Source organism: Vespa mandarinia, chromosome 4 (assembly GCF_050613455.1).
Source record: "Vespa mandarinia isolate Hongniang chromosome 4, ASM5061345v1, whole genome shotgun sequence".
Classification (NCBI taxonomy): domain Eukaryota; kingdom Metazoa; phylum Arthropoda; class Insecta; order Hymenoptera; family Vespidae; genus Vespa; species Vespa mandarinia.
In genome coordinates, this window is record NC_140813.1 from 3,862,872 (window position 1) to 3,886,500 (window position 23,629).

The 23,629-nt window shown below is 35.8% G+C and overlaps 1 protein-coding gene and 1 long non-coding RNA gene across 2 annotated transcripts in view; one reads left to right on the forward strand and one right to left on the reverse strand.

Annotated features, from left to right (window-relative positions):
- Positions 1 to 242: 242 nt before the first annotated feature.
- The window catches only part of LOC118445832 (uncharacterized), a 28,783-nt gene continuing 5,396 nt past the window's right edge, over positions 243 to 23,629 (reverse strand). The window contains exons 2-3 of the mRNA XM_035875785.2: positions 2,563 to 2,705; positions 243 to 2,421 (exon numbers count right to left, since the gene is read on the reverse strand). Of these exons, the coding sequence (XP_035731678.2) occupies positions 505 to 2,421; positions 2,563 to 2,705 (2,060 nt within the window). The 3' untranslated portion in view covers positions 243 to 504. The remainder of the gene's footprint in view (positions 2,422 to 2,562; positions 2,706 to 23,629) is intronic.
- Positions 9,865 to 23,629, forward strand: part of LOC118445834 (uncharacterized) — a 58,742-nt gene continuing 44,977 nt past the window's right edge. Inside the window, exon 1 of the long non-coding RNA XR_004839421.2 lies at positions 9,865 to 10,221. This is a non-coding gene — a long non-coding RNA (uncharacterized LOC118445834). The remainder of the gene's footprint in view (positions 10,222 to 23,629) is intronic.

The window sequence follows — 23,629 nt, forward strand, 5'->3', positions numbered from 1 at the left end:
AATTGCATCATTCCATATCTTTTTTTTTCTTTTTATTGTATATATATATATATATATTTTTTTTTTTCTTCCTTTTTTTTATACGATGATATACAATATGTATATCCACGTTCGAAATTATTCTCCTTATTAATCGCTTATTTTTTAATTAGACAGAAAATTTCCAAGTTTGAGTTTCGGATTATTTAAAATTATTATATATATATATATATATATATAATAACGGAGGATCTACGGATTTTAAAATCGTTCATCGAGTTATCTCATCGATCTCGATAGTTTGGAAATAGTCGATTAACTTGAGGAAATCACAAAGAACTTTTAACTTCGTATATATCACCGATACTATATCACCAGTTCTAATTATAAACACAGCGCATATCATTTTTTTCGTATCGGTAGATGATACGTTCACAAATCACAAGTTATAAGTTAATATAAAACATTGAGCAGTCCTTGTTCATCGGCCCAGTCAAGTTGACACGGATTTTCCGTCTCGTGGACTCAGCTGAGCTGATAGTATTCGGGAGCAAAGTCATTGGCGAGATTGCTGAGAAAATTAAAGTCCGAAGAGCTATTACTGTTGTCGGCCGACGGTGGCGGTGCAGTCGTGTGAACGGGTTCACCGTAAAAATTGCCGTAATTGTTATAATCCGCACTTCCGTCGGCTTGTCCCGTGCTACCGGGTGGCGTGATGACAGCAGCGGTTGCTGCGGCAATTGCAGTCGCTGTGGTGGTCATTCCGGGTGCTGGGAAAGGATCTGGTGAAGACACATAACTATTTGGTATACTGGAAGCCTCGCCACCCTGATGAACGTGGATCTGATTGGTTTGCTCGTAGTAAGCGTTAGGGTGACATTTGTTACTTGTTCGATAATCACCGGAAGTGGGATGCATTGACGGTGGATGAGCGACATAACTATCAGCCTGGTGTTGCTGCGGTTGTTGTTGTTGTTGTTGTTGTTGTTGCTGTTGTTGTTGCTGTTGTTGTTGTTGTTGCTGTTGCTGATGTGGCATTTCATTATAATAATGTTGTCCGCTTTGAGTAGACACATTGGAATGACTGTGGGGTGTAAGATTTTCACTATTGGGATGATAACCGGTACTAGTATAACCGTAATTTCCATATCCTTCCGTCGGTTGTTCGGCTTGTGGATTGGAATAGCCTTGGGCGGTATTATAAGCACCTCCGCTTTGCATGCTTCTATGATAGGAAGCATGATACGTTGCTCCGCTTTGAGGATACCCATTGTAGTCGGCAGTATTACCGTATTGGTTTTGTTGTTGATGAAATTGCATGTTCGAATATACGTTTCTACCGCTGGCCATTCTCACGTGGCTCATTCTCGAAACAACCGTCTGATTTTGTCTGTACGGATGTACATCGCTAGTATACGGAATTCTTGTGTGTTGATAGCTCTCTCTGGTGCAATAATTGTTCTGCGATTGCGTTTGCTGAACGACTACAGGAACAGTTTGTCTAATCGTTGAAATACCGTTTCTATAGTCCGCTCCTAGATTCGGTTGATAAACGTTTTGTTGTTGAAAATGGTTTTGATTTGCCGCCATGCTTCTGACAGCATGAGGCGACATAGTTCCTGATTGCATTATAGTTGTTGTCGATGATGGAGAGCTCCGTGGTCTTTGCATATAGGATGTATGGGTTTGCTGTATACTAAGTGGACTTCCTTGTTGAAGTTGAACAGAAGCTGGTGTTCCAGGTGTGGATGATGGTGTTAGGCTCCTTGCTGAATTTTGTCCTGGTAAGACTGGTGTACTGACAGTAGAATCAGGCATAGCAAGAAGAACACCGTTGCTATTTACAGAACAAATATCTTTTGAATTCGCGGACGGAGACTTCTTACTAATGGAAATTTGTTTAGTGGTGTTTGGACTCTTATGTCCACTTTCAACCTTGACCCTAATATCATTAGAGAGTTTCTTTGCCGGTACGCTCGGCGATGTCACTTCACTACCATCTTGTGACCTGGAGTCATCGTCGACTATCATCTTTTCTAGGGAACTCGAAACACTGTTTGTGCTTCCAACACTACTGGCACCGTTGCTGTTTGTATTAAATACTGAGTTACTATTGTTGTTATTGGTTGCAGTTGGCGTATTATTGTTATTATTACTATTATTATTATTATTGCTGGTGTTGTTATTATTGCTGTTGCTACTTCGTCGACCAGACGTAGCAAGTTCGCTGACGTCACCAGAGAGAGTACTACCAACGTCTCCGACACCAGAAATATCACAGTTGTGACAGCTCTTCTTTTCCTCAGCATCGATACTTAACATTTTATCACTTTTAGATTTTTCCATACCGTCGGACGTTGAGCCATCCTTCTCGTCGCCATCCTCCTTACTCAAAGTTTGCCGTTTATGCTTCATACGGCGATTCTGAAACCAGACTTTTACCTAGAAATAAAAACGTTGTCATGTTTTAATTCGATCGAAGTCGACTCTCTAGGTAAAAGACTGCAAACACGTTTTCAGGAACCTTTCGGAGTATTTCGTATTTTAACGATTCTTTGATCAGTTGACAAATGTCGTTCTTACCTGACGTTCTGTCAGATCGAGCGATGCTGCTATCTCGATTCGTCGTGGCCGACAAAGGTATTTATTGAAATGGAACTCCTTTTCCAATTCTAACAATTGCGTATTCGTATAAGCTGTCCTCAATCTTCTTGGCAAACCATTCTCTAAAAAGAAAAGGAATATAATGGTTATCTTTTTTCGTCCTTATTTTTTCTTCTTCATTTTCTTTTTCTCCATTGCGCATGACAAATAAATCTTATTATAATTCGTATTTGTAATTGACGTTTGGCAAAACTTTGGGAACAATTTTTTTATCTGCAAAAAAATTTTCTAACAAAAAAAAAATGAAAGAAAGAAAGAAAGAAAGAAATTCTATTCAAGAAAATTCACAATTTTGACAATATCCCCGGAAACGATTAGTAACCTTCCTTACATCCTTCATATCATCCAAGACGGACGACGCTTCATATCGTTTTTATTGAAGATTTTAAAAGATAAATAGTTATCTAATTAATGATCTAAGGGACGTAAGGGAGGTGAAGCTACGTCATCGCAATAGTGAAGGAACGAAGGCTTTTCGTGTCTATGTACCTGTGGTAGCAATAGCCGAGGGTCTCTCGACTCCTTAGAAACTTTTGGGCAAGTTCCCAACCGTTGGTATTCCGTGTCGATGCGAAATACCTCCTAATTGTTATCAGGCAAGAAACTTGTCTCGCGATAACAAGGGGAAGCTAGGGTGTCTCACCAATAGGAGGGAGGAGAGAGGAGAAATTGGGTGGAGGAATTGGGAGAAGGGTGTGGGGGATAAGAGAAGCAAAGTAGCAAGGAGCAAAAGGGGGCCAGTGTATTCAAGAGACTTGGTAGACCATAGAAAGTAGCCAGCAAGTATCCCACGGTTACATGTACTTCGATAGATCGCATGACGTAACACTAATTTCCGGTTGGGAGACACACAACAATTATTAATAGTCCTCGAACGTAATTACGGAATTTACGGAGCAGCCATTACCGTTACGGACTCGATCGTTTCCTTTCGATGCATTCCTGCTCAAACGAATGAATTTTTATAATGATTATTCGCGACATACATACATAACCGAGATATGTTACTTTTTTTTTCTTCTTTTTTTTTCTGTTTTTTTTTTTTTTTTTTTATTCAAATTTATATTTGCGTTACATACATATATTATATGTTACCAATGGATTTAGGTATGATATAATAGTATATAATTTCTAGTAATCTTTGAGTAAGATATGAATATCGATGAAATCTATTATATCTTATGAATCATTTAGATTATAATATTATATCGTTAGTATGGATATATACAGAGTGAAACATTTTATAGATTAAAAGATATCACCATAGAACAACTTGAAACATTTTTCCTCAGGAGAAAAGACTTGCCTTCGCTTTTTTACATTCTATACTGTTAGAAAAACTTTGACGTATAGCCGTGTAATTATTCGACACCTGGAGTCCCTTTCTCCAATAGCTTGTTCCTACGCAGGGTGTTAGATATCTTTTTTTCCCCTCTCTTTTCTTCTTCTTTTTTCCTTTTTTTCTTTTCAACGCGTCGCCGTATCGAGAGTAAAAAAAAGTGCGATACGAGGTGCAGCTCTGGAGAAGAGCGTTCTGTGTAAGGGCTGTCTAACGGCGGGGTCCAAAATGCTGAAGCACCCCAAGCGGATGTAAGGGTGGCCCCGAAGGGTGCTTCGAAAGTGGAATGAGAGTTGTTGGGAGTTGGAGAAGGTGGAGATGGGTCGAGCATGGATGAGAAGGGCTCTCGTCGGTGTGAGAGAGAAATAAAGAAAGAAAGAAAGAAAGAAGAAAATAGACGATATAGAAATAGAAAAAGAGAGACTATATAAAAATAGGAAGGGAGCGAGAGAGAGAGAGAGAAAGAGAGAGAGAGAGAGAGACGGAAATGAGAGCGATGTTGGAGAAAGAAAGAAAATAGAGTGTGCGAGAGAGAGAGAGAGAGAGAGAGAGAGAGAGAGAGAGAGAAAAGAAGAGAAAGAAGAGAGAAAGATAGACGTCAGTGAGAGAAGGACAAAAAGAGAAAAAAAGAAGGGTGAGTGGGTGGTTGGTTGGTTGGTTCGTAGAACGGGGCTAACTTCGCACGTGGTATTTCCACAGAGCGAGGGTTGAGATAGACAGAGAAGGGAGGGAATAAGAGAGAGAGAGAGAGAAAGAGAGAGTCACAGAGAGAGAGAGAGAGATGAAAGCATGATTGACGTGGGCCTCATCAGCATTTCGGTCTCGCGATTGGCTGGACGGACCTGTCAATCAGCCAGTATTCCACGCCTATTGAATGCATTTCGCGTTGCCGTTATCTGACACTCTTCGATTTTTAAGGGCTGATATACATATATGATATATTCGATATATATATATATATATATATATATATATATATATATATACATATATATATATATATATACACTGAATTTGTGCGAGAGTATACACATTATGTATTTATATGTATATAAATAGGTACATATATATATATATATATATATATATATATATATGTAGTAGACATTTCCATAGCATAAAGACACATGAAATCGGTCGATCATGGTTGGAGCTCTGAAATTCTCTCTTGGGAGCCAATACGACTATACGTGGAATTTTAATGTTCATTTAGCATTCAAATTGCTATCGTCATGACTTTAATCCCTTAAATTCCACTTCCGTTCTTTTCGTTGAATTATTCCCGGCGATGTGATCAACGGAGATATATGTAATAATTACGTTGCATTTGGATTCGTTCTTGTCATCCCACACAAAACAATAGATTTTTGTTGTAAAACGTTTATTCGTTTAAAATTATTCAATCGTCATTAATCACGAGATTATGACGGTGATCTTTTTCTTTTATCTTTTTTGTTTTTGACTTTTTTTTTTTTTACAAGTCCAACCGATAAAAGAAAAAAAAAAGATACATTTGTTATAATCAAAAATTTATTATAATATAAATTTTATCAGATCGAAGTTAGAAATTCTTGTAACGATACAACGACCGAGTGGCAGTTGTCAATCAAGATACGTGACAGAAATTGCTTCTTTGTAATCGCCGCTCGTCTTTCGACGAAAGGACGAAAATATCAGTTAGCATTTCATTCTTCTGCAAGCGGGGGTTGAGAGATGACGTACACTAGTTGGGTGATAGCCGACACGTAGACCGTCGAGTGACAGGATCGTGTGCAAGGTGCGATGGATAGCCTCACCAAAATAGAGCTTGCATTTCTTAATACTGTCAACCGTTTCTTATTTCTTAGCGAATGGCCAATTATTTAACGTATACGAAGAATTACGATAAATATATGTTAGTTAATAATTTTGTTAATTAATTCTGACTCATCAATTTTTATTTTTTTTTTTTTGTTATTTAACAATTATTAAATTTCCTTTTTTTCTTCTTTTCATAATCGCTTCGTATAATTCGAATAAAATTAGAAGAAATTGTTATATATGTACACACACACATACACACACACACACACACAGATATATATATATATATATCATGAACGTAGAATCTAGGCTGAATGTCAGTTTTTCGAAAAAAAATTCTTAAAATCACAATCGCAATAATTACACGGAGCAGTTCGTCACTCGTCAAGAAAGTAGAGCAGTCGACATTTGCTTAGTGTATTACTTTCGTTAGGTCACGATATTTTTTTCCCCTCGAAACGAAAATATCTTGTATTAACTTGATAGTGGTGACACGAATTTGCGCGATTGTTCTTTCAAATGAAATAATACGATGCACTCCAAAGAAATATTTATTTTATATAATAATAAAGCGTGAAAGGATGTAAGAAATATTATGTAGCTAGTTTTTATTTATTTATTTATTTTTTTTTTCTTTTTTTTTTTTTTTTTTAGATATAATTACGTCACGTTTATGTAGGATAACATGATTTTCCATGGGATGAATCAAATGGGACGATCTAATGTCGTTGATCTTATTTATCTCATCGCGAAGGTTTTCACAAAACGAAGCTCCATTTTGCTTCCGATGTTTAAGGATCAATGCCGAGCCATAATGACCGTCGGCAAAGGGAAAGCAGACGATGAAGCGTGCTGAAATAAGTAGTCCACACGCGACCAGAGAGCGTTTGAAATCTACCTGTCCTCCCTCGGAGTTCTCTCATTCCCCTTTTCCTCTTATTCTTCGAGCAAGTTGTGTATAGACAGGTGGGAAGGGTCACATGATGGCCGTCTCGTGTAATTTGTCTTTTGTTTCCCCCGTGTTCGTGCCTTTAGCCGGAGGAAGAAAACTTGCGAAGGAAGAACAAAGGGCGGAAAGAACTGGCTCGATCGAACCTTGTCCAGAAGAGAACGATTTCTCTTTCTTTTTTTTCTCTTTCTTTCTTTCTCTCTCTCTCTCTCTCTCTCTCTCTTTTTCTCTCTCTTTCTCTCTCTCTGTCTGTTTCTTTCTCTGTCTCACTCCCGTTTCTCTCCGTGTCACTCTTTCTTTCTTTTTTTTTCCTTCCTCTTTCTTAATTCCGACATTGAGAACCAAGCGGTAAAGCGATGATGTAAACGTATGAAAAATGAGTGACGAGAGTTCGAGACGTTCAAAAGGGCAGGCGGTTTCGTTTGTACTTTGGCCGGTTTAGAAACAGGTAGAAAATCTAATGAACCAGAGAGGACTATTCGGGTCGTGGTGATTGATACTACAACTGATCGTTTTACTTTTCACGAAATTAGCAATTTCTTTAATATTTTTGCATTATAAAACATTGCGAATAATGGATCGCGAATAAGCTCGACTTTTTAGATTATTATAAGTTGAGGAGGTGAGAGATGGAAAAGTAATAAAAAAAAAAAAAAAAAAAAAAAAGAAAGAGAGAGAGAAAAAAAGAAAGATATTAAGAGAGAATTTTCGATTGCATCGGTTTTTCTTAGAAAATGAGTTCGTCGATTTCGGAATATTCAATCATTGATTATAATATGTCCATTTGTCGTTAAAGCCAATCGATGGATTAGATTATCCAATGGGACTAAAATATATTTTAGTGGATTCGATCGTTGATATTAGGTAATGTCCTCGATAACGAGCGAAAAATTATTCATTGGGCGAATAAGAAAATACCTGTTTCACGGCTATTTGGATAATTTGTTGCGGATAGTTCGGGGAATGATTAGAGAAAGAGAGATATATATGGAGATGGTAGAGAAGAAGAAGAAGAAGAAGAAGAAGAAGAAGAAGAAGAAGAAGAAGAAGAAGAAGAAGAAGAAGAAGAAGAAGAAGGGAATCCCCGTAAACCATGGCTCATTACAGATTTATGCAAGGGCGTAGACTGGGGCTTGTGGAAAGGCACACACTCCATGAACTAAACGCACGGTTTTCGAGTGGAGGGAGTCGAAGTGGAATGGCTGGCTGGCTCGCTGGCTAGCTAGCTGGCTGGCTGGCTGGCTGGCTGGCTGGTTGGAAAGGCCTTCGATGCTTTGGTTTTGGTCTGGGGCCTCGTTGGGTTGTACGGTGCTCGGATACGAGCGATAATCAATTAACGGCGAGCAAAACAAGAACCACGGCCGAGCATCGACCGAAAGCCAGAGCTGCAAAATGTTTCGCACCTCTCCGCACCACTTTGCCCTGGAAGCCCATTTCAGCGATTCGAGTAGCTGCTCTAGCCCGCTGATAAGTCCATTGTCCGGAATAATTGATTTCTTTGTCATACAGTTTAGTCGATGATTCGAGATATTAAGTTAGGGGTATGTTCCTTAAATATCGTTTCAGGGTGTATTATAAAAAAAAACAGGGATAAAATGAAGAAGAAGAAGAAGAAGAAGAAGAAGAAGAAGAAGAAGAAGAAGAAGAAGAAGAAGAAGAAGAAGAATGATACCATAGCATGAGAGCTATCGCAATCCTTATCGTAATTTTTATTTCTATCTTTTTTTCTCTGTTTCTTAATTCTATTATTTGATGTCCCATCAATCGCTTATGTGGGTTATTAGCGATATAAGGACAAAGTTCACAGTTTATCATACAATTTGGTGCTTGTGCTTTAAATAATGTAGTAACCTTTCTCTCCCTTTCTCTCTCTCTCTCTCTCTCTCTTTTTTTTATCTCAGTCTTTCTCTCTCTTTATTCTTTTAAAATTGTACTTTAAAGATGGATCTTATGTCGATGGGTTCTTTATGAGGGTACTATTTCTTGCAGTATAAGTTTATCTGTCAGAGATTCGAAGATAAAAAGACTGAATTCTTATATCTGTTTAAGTTATTCATCCACATGTATATCCAAAGAGAGACCTACATAGTAGTCTTTTTAAATGAGACACATCTATAGTTTCTTCGTTCAAAGCCGACGGATCATCGCGTCCCTTCGTCCGAAGGGATCGCATAGACAGGATTTAAGCAGAGGGACGAGCTCCTCTCTCGTGAGTACAGCTAGGGATAGATATTCAGCTCTTGGGTAGTGCCTTCGAACCATAATCTGGCATCGATTTTATGCAAAAGCTCTACCACGAAAGGACCCACTGTGTTATTACGTACTCTCTTTTTCTTCTTCTTTCTTCTATTTCTTTTCCTCTCTCTCTTTCTTCTTCTTCTTCTTCTTCTTCTTTTTCTCTCTCTTTCTCTCTCTCTCCCTCTCTCCCTCTCTCTCTCTCTCTCTCTCTCTCTCTCTATTTTTCTTTCTCTTCAGCTCTTTCAAGCGTCAGAACTGATCGTCTGCATTTTTTAGCGACTCGTGAAAATCCTCAGACACGTTGGGTGTATTAGAATTAGCATAGGAAAGTTTTATAGGTGCAAGTGAGAATAGAAAATACGATAGAAATATGACAGACGGATGAACGATCGAAAAAGAGAGAGAGAGAGAGAGAGAAAGAGAATGAGAGAAAAGAAACGAAAGATCATTTTATTCATGTACATTCGTATACATGTGAATACATATATGCTATTCATTGTCAAAACTAAACAAAATAGAAAAAAGGACAAAGTAAGGAAGGTTAAGATACCGAGATAAAGCTTGTATAAACACGTCATATTGAGCCGATTCTATTTGTATATTATATAAACAAGAAGGTGACCTCCTATATACGCATTTCCATATATTCCAGTCTCATGAGTTTTGTTTCATCGCGACTGTTATCAGTCGTAGTTAAATCGTAGTAGAGTGAACAACGTTAAACTTTTAATTTTAATATTTAGTTACTTTCTCTCTCTCTCTCTCTGGTTTCATGCAATATTAAATAAGGATAACTTTCTCTTATCAAGAAACATTTTAATTAATACATATCTACATATATATATATATATATATTCTATTTCAATTAAAACCAAGATTAGTATTAACTGGATAAAACTTTATTTAATTCCAATACGTAAATTTTGTACGAACGAGAGATAGAGATAGAGATAGAGATAGAGATAGAAAGAGAGAGATAGAAAGAGAGAGATAGAGAGAGAGAGAGAGAGAGAGAAAGAGAGAGGAATGAAATAAAGAAAAAAAGGAAAGTACCGAGAAACGCCATAGAAGTGAGCTGGTATCGGTCTGATGCGATGCGGCGGCCATGTTGGAGTGCATGCAACGATGCAGTAGACTTGCCAACATATGATTATGGTGGGCGCAACTAAGGCTCCTCGTGCAAGAAAATTGGACGAAGGGCACTCTTCTTGTTGGAGGAAGACGAACGGAACTTCTGATACATGTATTTGTAAGTTTCTATATATGTGTGTATGATGAGAGAGAGAGAGAGAGAGAGATAGATAGATAGATAGATAGATAGAGAAAGAGCGAGAGAGAGAGAATGGGAGAGAGAGAGAGAGAGCGAGGAAACGAGCAAGAGAGAGAGAGAGAGAGAGAGAGAAAAAGAGAGAGAGAGAGAGAAAAAGAGAGAGAAAGAGAAAGAGTGTGTGCATGATATGAAGGCAAATGTCTGGCCAGGTAGAAGGCGTGCCGATGCAACCTGCAATCATCGGGGTGGAGCGACCATGCTCGACCCCTTCGTATACGGCCTCGCTGAACCTGCGGCCCTTCCTTTTGCGTCTTTCCAACTTCCTGCCTAGCAATCTTTTTACCAGTAATTCTAACCAACGATAAGAAGCTAGAGATACGTACTGGCAATATCTCGACGAGATATCGGTATTATAAATAATGTTGTTGTAGATTTTAATGGATCTTGATTTTCATATAATGTTTAGGTAAATTCATAGCAAATCAACATAGATATATTTATATATCTATATAATATTTATATATCTATATAATGTATATTATATTGAGAGGGACAGAGTGGGAGGAGGGGAAGGGGGAATTGATATTTTCGTACGGTATAATGTGTTCACATATATATATATATATATTACAGTCGGTAATATTGTAATGTATGTAATACATAGTACAATAATGTAATACATTGCTGTATTATGTATAGTATATATTTATTACAGTATATTACGTGTATTATTTAATCACAGGAATACTCAAGTACATCACTGTATATGCATATATAATATATTATATATATATACATATATGTTTGTGTGCGTTTATATATATATTTTTTTTTTCATCAATATCTAAGTATATTTTAGTTTTTCCGCTTTATTAAAACGCATAATGTTGATTGCTTTTATACAAAAAGGTTCAACATTCAGATAGGTTTAGGTTAATTACTTGATTCTAATCAACTAGCAATGCATTTTCAATTAGAGAAGAAGAAAGAAGACCTATAGGAAAATATTGCAAAGTGCATTGTGTCATCGTAGAAGTAAAATGTAAAAAGTTCTCGTGTTTCAACGTTGAACAGCATAAAACACAGTTTAGTCTTCGTAATTCTCTCTATGTTTATCGCTTTAAGGTTACGCAATGGACGAGAGCATCAATCATTTTGTATGGTACGCGTAAGCGCGTACGATTCCTTATTCGTATAAATACCTCTTTCTAAAGGAAAATATTATATACGTAAGATGCGATATTACAATTATACCTATCTACTGTAAAGTAAAGTGAACATTGAAACGTTCATGTATGTAAGTACGTGTCCAATGATTGTATTGGATGATGGATTTCGTTTGCCAAATACAATTTTAATAAATTGCACGGTGCAAATTACACTCGAGTGATTTTTAAATTCTACGTACTAACGTGTCTAACGAATTTCAAGAATTCAATTGTACGGGCAATTACATTTTTCTTTCTTATTGAGTAAGTATCATTTATAAAGGACGTTGGTAGAATTAACAATGTGAGAAAGTTAATTAAAATGAAAGGAAAGAATATTTTTACGATTAACGAGATAATATTTAGCCTTTAACGAGTTATGATTAGGCGGAAATTAGAAAATAATTAGAAATTTGTTCGATTGTATTCCATCGAAAGAGATTTAGTTTTAAAAAATTAGTATTTAAACTTGCCCCTTCGTTCAAGCATTATTCCTTCGTGTTAAAACAGACCGTAGAAACGTAATTAAACGTTACTCCAATCGGACTTGTACAAATTACATAAATTATACGGAGGTAAGGTCCAGCGTACAAGCCGTTCGATATTTTATTGCTTATCGTGGTGCATGCAATTTTTATAGTGACTAAATGTTGCCGGTCGACTTTATCACGTTACTATAAGACGATAAAAATAGTGTGACGGATGAAAGTAATTACTCAAATGCCGATCTATTCCCCTCTCTTTTTATTAGCCTTATTCCACGTATCCATATGCTTATCTATACTTGCACGCTTATATATACATATATATATATATATAATATATAAATATAGAATATATATATATAGATATAGAATATATAAAGATCTACCTTTTATAATAGCAATTCCTTACATTTAGTTCTCGCACGATCTCAAACTGAAGATAATTCATACAGCGCAAAACTCATTATTTTTCTGGATGTACGGTAAATAAAACGAAAATAGTACAGATTCAATCTTCGTACGTATGTATATATCAACATAGTACGGAAACATTAATTAGGAAGTTTTAGATCGTTAATCAGGCCTTCCGTAAATCATTTTCTCTTTATATCGTTTTATCTTTTATCTTATCTTAAGAATTAAAAGAGAAATAATCTCGATTTGTTAAGATTCATTTTAAACTATTGTTTCCCGATTAAGCTTCCTATATTCTCGAATGTACGTCCCGGTAAGGTTCTATCTTGATACACGGGAGATGGATTAAAACGAATAAGAATTTAGAAAAGGAGACGGTAGTAGTGTTTTGTACTTTGATTATCGTAAGATTATTTTAATCACATTAGTGCTCGAGTTGCAAGCTATATATATATATACATATATATATATATATATGTATATATGTATATATGTATATATATATATATATATACACAATATATACGAAGGTCCTGTTAGGAAAAGGAGCTCTCACAAAATCAATCTTGCGTCTAATGGAAAGGTGGTTCTCCCTTGGGACCACCCCCACCTTTTTCTTGCGAACTACCCTCCATCCTGTCTATTGCTTCCGTTTCGTGCTTGCTTTCTTTCTATAAATATAGTTTTATTAACCTAAAATGCGAACGTAAACCTCATCGACGTCCCGAGACATCAATTTACGAAGTTGTTATTTGTATTCCTAATGACTCTTCGATTTTAGAAATAAAAGAATAAGAAATGTCTTTATAACCTAAAATCGTCCGTCAAACTCGATAAGTAAATTGTTATGAATTATTTGTGAAAAATGAATTCCAATTATTAATATATATAATTAATAACATATATATCAATATATATATATATATATATATATATATATATATATAAAGTCAGATAGATAAGATAAAATATTGTAGATATTAACGATGCGTTAATTTTTTTGATTTGAATCTATTTTCAAATGTGTGTTAAAATTGAAACATTTAACAAGGTGTTAGAAATGAGAATATATTAATAATATTAGATAAAACAAAACGAATTAGAAATGTTTCATGACATTAAAAAAAAAGAAAAAGAAAAGGAAAAGAAAAAGTGTATTACTCTTTAGTTCGATTTCACGTTCGATAATCGTCAAAAAGGAAGTTATACATACGGACGTAAGCAAGGACAGAGGCATATAATAAGTCAAAAAGCGAAGTATTCGACGTTCCGGAGATCGATATCTTGGTAATTAGACATCCGTTTGCCAGCTAAAATAACGATGAGTAAAAAAGGAGAACAAAAAGAAAGAGAGAAAAAAGAAAAAGAGAGAGAGAGAGAGAGGAAAAAAAAATAAAAGAGAGAAAGAGAGAAAAAAAATAAGATAAAGAAAAAGAAGGAAGATGGTCGTACGAGTGTAAGCATATCTACTCGTTGAACATCGTATACTATCGTCTACGTCGACTGTACACCTGTACGCGTGTGTCAATTTTCTGCCTGAGCTCATTAATATTGCTCCTCGCTATCCAAGACATTTTCAAGAGTACTTAAGGGTCAAGGACCGTGGGTCAAGGCCGTTCGGTAATCGAATATCATCTTTCATTGGATCGTTCTCTCTTCGACCTCGTTTTTTGTTTAATTACGTTTCTCGTCGTTACCATATTAAATATTTATTACGTTTTAATATAAAAATTAATAATACATATGACGAGTAATATTTGTTCACCTCCTTAATATTTAAGAAAAAAAGGAAAGAAAAAAAAAAAAAAAAAAAGAGAAAAGAAAAAAAACTTGGACCAAACTCACGTATATGATCGTCGACGGGTTTAAATATTATCGTAAATGTTTTTTTCTTTTTTTTCTTTTTTTTTTTTTATTATTATTATTATTTCTTTCTTTCTTTTTCTTTTCTTCTTCTATTTCTTCTTCTTCTTCTTTTTTCGCGTAGATATAGTTTATATTTATAACGTATCCTCGGTTCTTTTTTTTTTTTTTTTTTTTTAGGATTTCCCCTTTAGTCATAATCGAAGAATATTACGTAAAAATACGTGAGGAAAGGAGAAACCCCGTAAATCTAAGTCCGCCGTTGGAAGAGGAAAACAGTGGTCGTTGGTGAAGGTATCTAAAAATAGTAGGGAAGTACGGCGAGTGTCCTTTATAGCATTGTTAACAACTAATGTATGCGTCCCGGATACTCGAAACCCTCCGGCATTTAACATTCTTTAACATTATTATACACATGGCGCCTGTCTGAGTACTCTCCACACGTTTCTCTCCCTTTACCTTTCACTCTCCATCCACCCACATTTTCTCTCTCTCTCTCTCTCTCTCTCTCTCTCTCTCTTTATCTCTCTTCTTCGTGTCCCTTCACGTTCGAACGCGACCCTTCGCGCCTTCGGGGAAAGATTTTCGTCAGTTTTATTTAACTGCAACCAACGAAGGAACCCTTTTCTTTTTTCTCCCCTGTACTCCCGCCCCCTTATCATCCCCTTATCATCCCCTTATCCTTATATTTCTCGTACCTTTTCCAAACTCTCAAGATCGGCCCGTTTCACGGAAGTTCGATAATCTGGTCACGTTTTAAGACTTAGCTCTCAACGCTGTAATTTCGAGAAAGGAACACCTTGCTAACTCGCTTTCGATGCGTTACTTAAGGAAAAATGCTTCTTTGTGGAGGGGCGGGGGCCTTTTCCCCTTCTCTCCTCCCCTCCCCCTCTCCCTCCCCTCTCTCTTTTTTTTTTACTTTTTTTTTTCTTTTTCTTCTTTTCGTTCTTCAAGAATCAATTAATTTTAAATATACGCTCTGTTAGTTCCGTGCATATGCAATGCTTGTATTTTTACTTTGATATAGTACGTAGGAATAGATTGGTCTTACTGGACATTGACTACTAACAGTGTCACGTGTCTATGCCTATCAATAGTAATATGGATATATATATATGCATAATTCGTTCTATTTGTCAGTACTGCCAACGTTCAGATATAAATAATTAAAGGATAGGTCATAAGTAAAGAAATTTTAATTATGAATTTCTTCGTGAAGTGTTAGATACTATCGATATATTTAAAATTTAAAAGAGGCCGCTCGATGGGACAGGGGTAGAGGCGAGGGTAGGCAGGCAATGTGGAGGAGGAGGAGGAGGAGAGGGGGGAGGGAAAGAGATGAAGGGAGAAGTATCGATCGATCGCCGTTGCTTAATTACCGATATGGTGAATTAATAATTTCTCTTTCTTTTCTTTTTTTATTCTTATTCTTATTTTTATTTTCTTTTTCTTTCTTTCTTTTTTTTTGTTTTTTTTTGTTTTTTTTTTCGATTTCTTCTTTCCTTTTTGTTGCTTTCAGAAATTGTACCCGTCGAGAGTTTATAAAAAAAAAAAAAAAAAATAAAATAAAAGTCCGTCCGCGGCTATTGGGATCTCTCTCGCAAACGTCGATTATTAATTATACTCGTTCGTTTTAACGTACCGACTTCTCGAGACTTTTTTATCTTTCGATAATAATTATATTCTGAACGCGTAACAAGGCGTTATTATTTTTCGTTTGTTTCGTTCTTCTTTTCTTTTTTCTTTTGTTTTTTTTCTTGTGTTCTTCTTTCTCTTTTTTTTATTTTTTTCTTTTTTCTTTTCTTTTCCTTTAAGGGATCTAATTTAATCAATAATCTTGGAGCACGATCTGGAGATACGGTCGAGAATAAAAAATGTTAACAGGAAGCAAGTCGAAATGATCGAGACTAATTAAAGCTAAGCCAAGATATTAGTTAATTTATCGTCTCGAAGTGCAGAAGAGCGTCACTTCTTAATCTACATACAGTTCAATATATAATATTCATTATCAATAATCGCCATAACGTTTCCTTTTTCTTTGATAATAGATTTTTCTTTTCGAATTTTTTTCGATTTATATTAATCCGATATAGCGATAATTCACATAATTTCCAAGTGTAATTTATAAAAAAATCTTCGAATTATATTTATTTATTTGACAATTATGATAAGATAAAAATACAAAATAGTTAAATCGATACGATTCAAGATTCGTTTCTTTTTCTCTTTTTTATTATTTCCATTTCTTTTTTCTCCGTCTCCCTCCCCCCTTCTCCGTCCCCATTGTTTTCTTTTATCTTTTCAACGAACCAACTCGAAGAAAGTATAGGCAATTCGATCGTAATTAAGCATCGGGTCATGCCCCAAGTACATAAAGCTTATAATTAGAGACGAGAGAAGGCGAGGACGGTGGACCGCTCGAGGTAAACGGGTGGCCAGTGGTCACTTTAAACAATTATCACGAGGGTCGGACCTTGCGTGAGTCGACAAGGGTGATAAGTTATTGCGCGGAGGGGTAGCTTAGGAAGTGAGACGAGCTTGAGTCTCACCCCGTGGTCCGTTTGACCGCGAAAGGGTAATGGTATTATTACTATAGATATCATTTCGATATGAATTCTATAACGTAAATAACGAGTATGATATTTTTCATGTGATCAGGTCACACAGAAAAAAGAAAAAAAAAGAAAAAGAAAAGAATTCTTTTTATCGGCTTAACTAAAGAAACAAAAATTAAAAAAAATAAACAAAAATAAAAGAAAGAAAGAATAGAAAAGAAAAGCGAGAGAGATAGAGAGAGAGAGAGAGAGAGAGAGAGAGAGAGAGAGAGACAAAAATTGATTCGTGTTCATTAGCATTTCTTGAAAAAGTTTCTTACCATACGGGTAAGCAAAATGAGTAGGTAACTCTAACGTGGTAGACATGTTCCTGCCATTTAATTCCTAATCGAGCAGAATTCGTGTCCTGGATGAGCTGGCAGTGCTGCCAAAGGAGCAGTTACATGAGAACGGATCTAACACTATTCCGAAGGACCCTGGCTCACGATGGAGTCCTTCTCCACTACCAGCACCATTTCCTTTCATTCCAGGCAATATTTCTTTTAGCGAGTCCCCCCACAGGGTCCTTTATCTAACAAGGAGCAAATCATTTCCCTATTATTTGCTCGCTATCGCGCTCTCGCTTCTCCAGACTTCCTCTGGATTCGTTTTCCTCGCTCGAGTATTCAAGCCCCCCTCTCTCTCTCTCTTTCTCTTTCTCTTTCTCTTTTCCTTTCTCACACTCTTTCTATATCTTTCCTTTTCTCGTCAGTATATTTTCTGGAGGCCATCCAAACCCTATCCATTGTGGTGGTTCGAGGACAGAGCTCCGTTCTTTTCCTTCCTTTCTTTCTTTCTCTCTCTCTCTCTCTCTCTCTCTTTTTTTCTTCCTTTCTTTCTTTTTTCTTCTTCCTTTTATTTCGTTTCTCTCGTATGCTTTTTTCCCCCCTACGTTTCTTCCCTTACCATTTACCTTAGAATCTTGTATAAATTTTTATAATCTACGAGCACGCTATCCACGGTAAAAATACGATGATGTTCCCATTCCCTCGAAAAGAATAATAGGTGGTATATGAGTAGATATAGGAAAAATCGGTCGCGTAAATCATCGATCACAAAGTCATCTTCGACGAACATCATGCTTCGTCCGAGCATTTTCGCTCGTTCACTTTTTAACGTTTCCGATGTTATCTGTAACGGTATATGTACATATATATATATATATATATATATATATATACATACGTATATGTTTGTACTCTGGACCATTTCAATTTGATTTTTCAAGCGAACGCTACCGATTTTATCGTGCGATGTAATCTATCGATTGATATGGAACACCATTCGCTTTGTCATCCTTTGGGGGTAGGTTTACTCGAGTTAGATTTACGAAAAATTTATTTTTTTGTTGGCTAATATTTTTCATTAATAGATACACACACACACATACACACACACACACATATATATATATAATGTATATAAAGAAGTTCCCTCGGTTTTGAAAAATATTTTATCTTTTCTGATCTATTGTTTAGTAGATCAATGAAATGATATAATGCTATTAGAAATTCCGTGATATCTGTCAATTATATTTAATGCACCATCTGCTACTTTTATGGGAAGGGTAAGCCTAGTTATCGATCACTATACACTGATCGATTAATTTATTTCTTATTTCTGCTAATACCAACTTGATGTATTAAACTTTTTTTATATATATATATATATATATATTTTTTTTTTGTTTATATATGGATATAACTTACAAGTTCAAATCATACTAAAATTATATTTATTGTCAGTATAATGACCGATAACTATTGGTTATCTTAGACACCGTTAGTTTGCTTTAAGGAAGTACGAAAGATCAGAGAAGAAAAGGAGTAAGAAGTTCGTTGGACTTTAGTGGTAAAGTCCCATTGATTTTTAGAATAGAGGTCGAAAGCATGACTCGCAGATCGTGGCTTTTGGTGGCTCCCACACGAAACTCTGTACATGGACGTGGACGTGGACGTAGGCAGCTATCCAGCTAGCTGGTCAGCTAGCTAGCCGGCTGGTCGACCAACCGACGGACGGCTGACTGCCTTTCTGATTGATGATCGCTACTGGACTCTCCGGCGCAATGCATACCCTACCAACAAACACGTCCTCCACCTCCACGCTTTCATCCAACGAATCCAAGTCCCAACCACCCTCTACTACCCTTTTCGTTCACGCTGAACGCCGCCGATTCATTCTCGTATCGCGCGCCTCCACCCTAATCTCTTTACACGATTCAAACAACACCTTGTTCTACTACAGGACGAACTCGCTGGAGGAACTCCGCACTTTCAAATTTATTGCTATCCACCTACCGTGTAGGTTATGTGTTTCTTATCTGTATAATCGTTGGCTGCATTGTACTTACTAATCCCGACTATCGTTTAGTAGGTATATTAATAGTTCTACGTTCGGAATTCATAAACTCCGATAATTTGATAAATTAAAATTAACCCGGTAGTACTGGGATGTATTTTTTTTCTCTCTCTTCCCTTTTCTTTTTCTTTTCTTCTTTTTTTTTTTTAATCAAAATTGTTTACAACGAAGGTGAATAGTTCATTTACGATTTAATAATATGAAAGAAGAAAAAATATATACACATATATATATATATATATATATATATGTATATTTGTACATATGACTTATAATTTCAGACAATTTACATAATGGAGTATCTGTTTTTTAAATGTCCCCTTATTGATGATATTCGAGAGAATTTTGTGAATGCAATATCGTTATTATTAATTAATCAGTAAAAATAGTTTTCTTAGATCTAATGAAAAATATTTTCTTTGAGAAAAAGTCAACCTTTCACACAAAAGCACAAGTTTGAAGGTCGTAGAAAAGTCCTTAACATCCAAGATGCAAAGAGGGATCAGTAAAGGTAATTGCATGGCTTAATAATGAACTCGCAAAAGCATCTTCCGTCGGTAGTAACTCGGGGTGTTTGATGTCGCATGGCTTTTTATCGGGTACGTGACATTTTATAAACACAGCGTTTCGGGCGTCGCCGGCTTAGCCCGTCGCAGGAAATCTTTTAGCGCGTCGCGTCGTGCCACTGCTCCTAACGGCTAATTACCACCGAACGATCTTCCCCCCTCTCCCCCTGATGACTCCTTTCCTTTCTGTCGAATCAACCAACACTATAAAAATTTCCTTCTTGGAGAGAAAGATAATTCTGTCGCTTTTAAATGACAATATTGCTTTAATATTTATATATAAAAAAAAAAAAAAAGAAAAAAAAAAAACAAAAATTGATTGTTCATGAAAACACACACGTACACACAAAAAAATATTTAAAACGATATGACAATATTAAATATTTACGAGATATTTTTTTAATTCTTTGGAACTTTTTGAGATCATTTGTCTTTCTCCTTTTCTTTTTTTCTTTTTTTTTTTTGTTTATCTTGAATCAAACATTGTCAACAATATATTCCATATGAAAGAGTTAACTTTCTAGTAATAATCAAATTGTTATGTTTAAGTGAAATATACTTTTATCAGAAGCTATGCAACTTTTCATTTCATGACATCAAGTTATATTTATAAACTTTCATAGAAATAGGGTTTACGTAAGTGGATGCAAGAAAAACAAAAAAACGTGTGTGCGTATGCGTACACGTGTTTTATGTTTATATGTGAATCGAAGATGAATCATTATGTTTATTACATTTTCACGATTATTTATTTGATTACATCAAGGAAAAGAAAGGAGGAATAGCTTCACGTCCATTCGCACAATACTTTGGCACGCTTCACGCAAAATTGAATATTTGCCAATATTATGAGTTATTCGTCCACCTAAAATGTCCATGAGTTTCCGGTAACTTTGTGTTTTTCAAACGTGTTGCTTCGCGAAAGCGGCATCAATTTACTCGAAACTAAAAGATTTACTTATAAAAATTGTAACGCACACACACACGCACGCACGCACGCACGCACGGACGCATATATGCACATATACATACGCATACGCGTACATATCTAATCTAACTTTCGATTTTTGTTCTAAACAATAATTGCATAACAATTCCGAAGGTTGTAATTACAGTTAGAATTCTAAACTCACGTAATCAATGTCAAGGCTCAAAAAGTTTAGCTCTGGAATTTCAAAAGGATTACTTCATCGGATTCAGTAATTTCAAATAATTATACATACGTTACAAAATAAAATAATGCTCGTATCGTGCAATTATTTAAATAACACGGAAATTATATAGTATGACGTTGTATTACTATCGTCTAACTCACGTGTTCGTGTTCGTTCAAATGTATAGTCGGCTTTTGTGAAAAATGAGATAGACTAGGGATTTCGCAAGCGATAAAAGTTACTGCTCCGGCGATAAACGTAGTAGCCACGGGTAAATCTTTATTTTTGAAATTTTCGAGAAGCTCAGAGAACGATTTCAGAGAATAGCTAGGACAAGCTATTTCAAATCGTTCGAACGCTATTTTATATCCTAACGTTAGATGTTAGCTTCTCTCTCTTTCTCTCTCTCTCTCTCTCTCTCTCTCTCTTCCTTTCTTCCTTTTATTTTTATTTTATTTTATTTTTTTTTTATTTTACTTTTATACCTACATACACACACGTGTTGTGTTTCTCGCGTAATCGAGAAACTGGCATTTATTTCTTCTCGCGAGATCCACTGGACCGCGGACCTGTTGCCCATAATGGGCCTCACAGCGAGATATAAAAAGTTTTCAACTCTACAGGAGCAGAAGCCGAGGTTTCTTCCAAGCCGATGCTTTGCCTTCATAATACAAACTCCCTAGTCATTCGATGATCAAAGTGCCGCTCTCTGTCTCTCTCTTTCTTTCTCTTTCTCTTTCTCTCTTTCTCTCTTTCTCTCTTTCTCTCTTTCTCTTCCTTATTCTCACGTATACTGGCCATTCCTTTTCAAACGTCCATTCGTATCTTTCTTTTCTTAATCTCGACAGCAACGGTTGCACGTAATATAGCAGGACATCGTAGCCGGATGGTACCGTTTCGATCGGGAAGTAGGACAGGACCCAGAGTCTCTTTGCTCCTGTCGAGTTAGGACGACGTTTCTTCCATCTTGACGGTTATTAAAAATCGCATAACTCTCGAATGATCAAAGAAAAAGAACTTTAAGCGGACCCTTTTTCGAACTCTACATCAAATCATTCAATGTCACTTGGCATACCATTACAATTAAACTATGGCACTAACTGGGGAACCGTTCGTACGAATCTTTTATCTTCTAATTTAGCTCCAAAATGATATTCCAGGTCCATCTTTCGTTGCTGATTTTATTCAAAGACGTTGAAAAATTGACGCTTTTTCTCCTTCTTTTTTTCTTTCATTCCTTATTTCTCTCCTTCCTTCTTTCTTTCCTTCATTTCTTCCTTTTTTTTCTCAAAAAAAAAAAAAAAAAAAAAAAGAAAAAAAACGCGTTATCGTTCGTTCGAAATTATATCAAATCTTTTTTTGTTTCTTTTTCTCGTTCTATTATTACTATTCGTGGTCCTCGTCTTATGCTCGAAATATCTGTAATTCCATGTTTGTGTTAGACCTTCTCGTCCTCCACTCTTAAACCCTCTCTCTCTCTCTTTCTCTCTCTCTGTCTCTCTCTCATCGTACCTCGACAGCCACCCCCCATAGTATTCTCGTCGTTGATCACCCTTACGATTCGACGTAGCCATGCGGATGGTACCGAGGAGAAAATAATGCATTAGAAATTCAGATGACCGAAAGAGGAGCTCGCTATGCGATTTATCAAATGAAAGCGGTAGTACAGTCAAATACCCGTTCATGTCGACCGTGGAAGCGACAGTTCATTTTTAATATAAAAGAAACGCGAGGAGAGATCGGGTATGTCGTCGCAAACGACAAAAAGAGTCTCGACTATCTCATCTGTGGTCTTAGTTTATCTGTCGTATATTATCGATCGATTGACAATCAACCAAAAATCCTGTCCATAACGTTTATTTCGAATATTAAATAATAATAATACAATTATTACTGATTAATATCAAAATAAAATATATTATTTTATTTATATATATATATATATATTATTTTAATTTATTTGACTATTAAAACAAATATTTTTTTAAAAGTATTTAAATACTTTGCTCGATGAGTCAATGTTTATAAATAATATGTCATTTTTGTTTCCTATTGTCACACTGTCCGAGTTCCATGACTGTTCATGTTCATCCATCACCGGTTTCATCCCCTTACTTTCCACAGTTTTGGCTCCTCTGACTCTTTCTCTCTCTCTCTCTCTCTCTCTCTCTTTCTCTCTCTTAGTATCTGACTCCTATTTTCCACGTTATGTCGTGAAACCTGCCAACGTTTAAACGGTTTATAAACAGTCCCAGTCCGACAATTTATTAGTCCGAGCACGGAAAGTTCTTTGAATTGTCAATTCACGACTTGTCGCTATTATATCTATAAACTATTTATATTTAGCAATATAAAAGGCGAATAAAATTTTGTAATATTTTATCACGCATAATTTTAGGAAATAAAATAAAAAAGGAGAGAAAAAGAATGTAAATACAATTCAAGTGACTGAAATGATTTTTTCATTATTTTCTTATAATAAGCAATAAGTTGTTAACATAATTAATAGATAAAAAAAAATTAATCGTTTTGTAAACGTTTCGGTGTAAAGGTATAAACGTAAAGAAAAAAAAAAAAAGATATATAAAAATGTCAGAAAATGAATTTTGAAACGAACTCGTGGTAATGCACGATTGAAGAAAAAACGAACAGAACGAGAAGAGAGATAGAGAAGAGAGAAAGAGATAGAAAAGAGAGAAAGAGAAAAGAGCAGAACGGTAAAGGCACAGAGGGGAGTTGGAGACT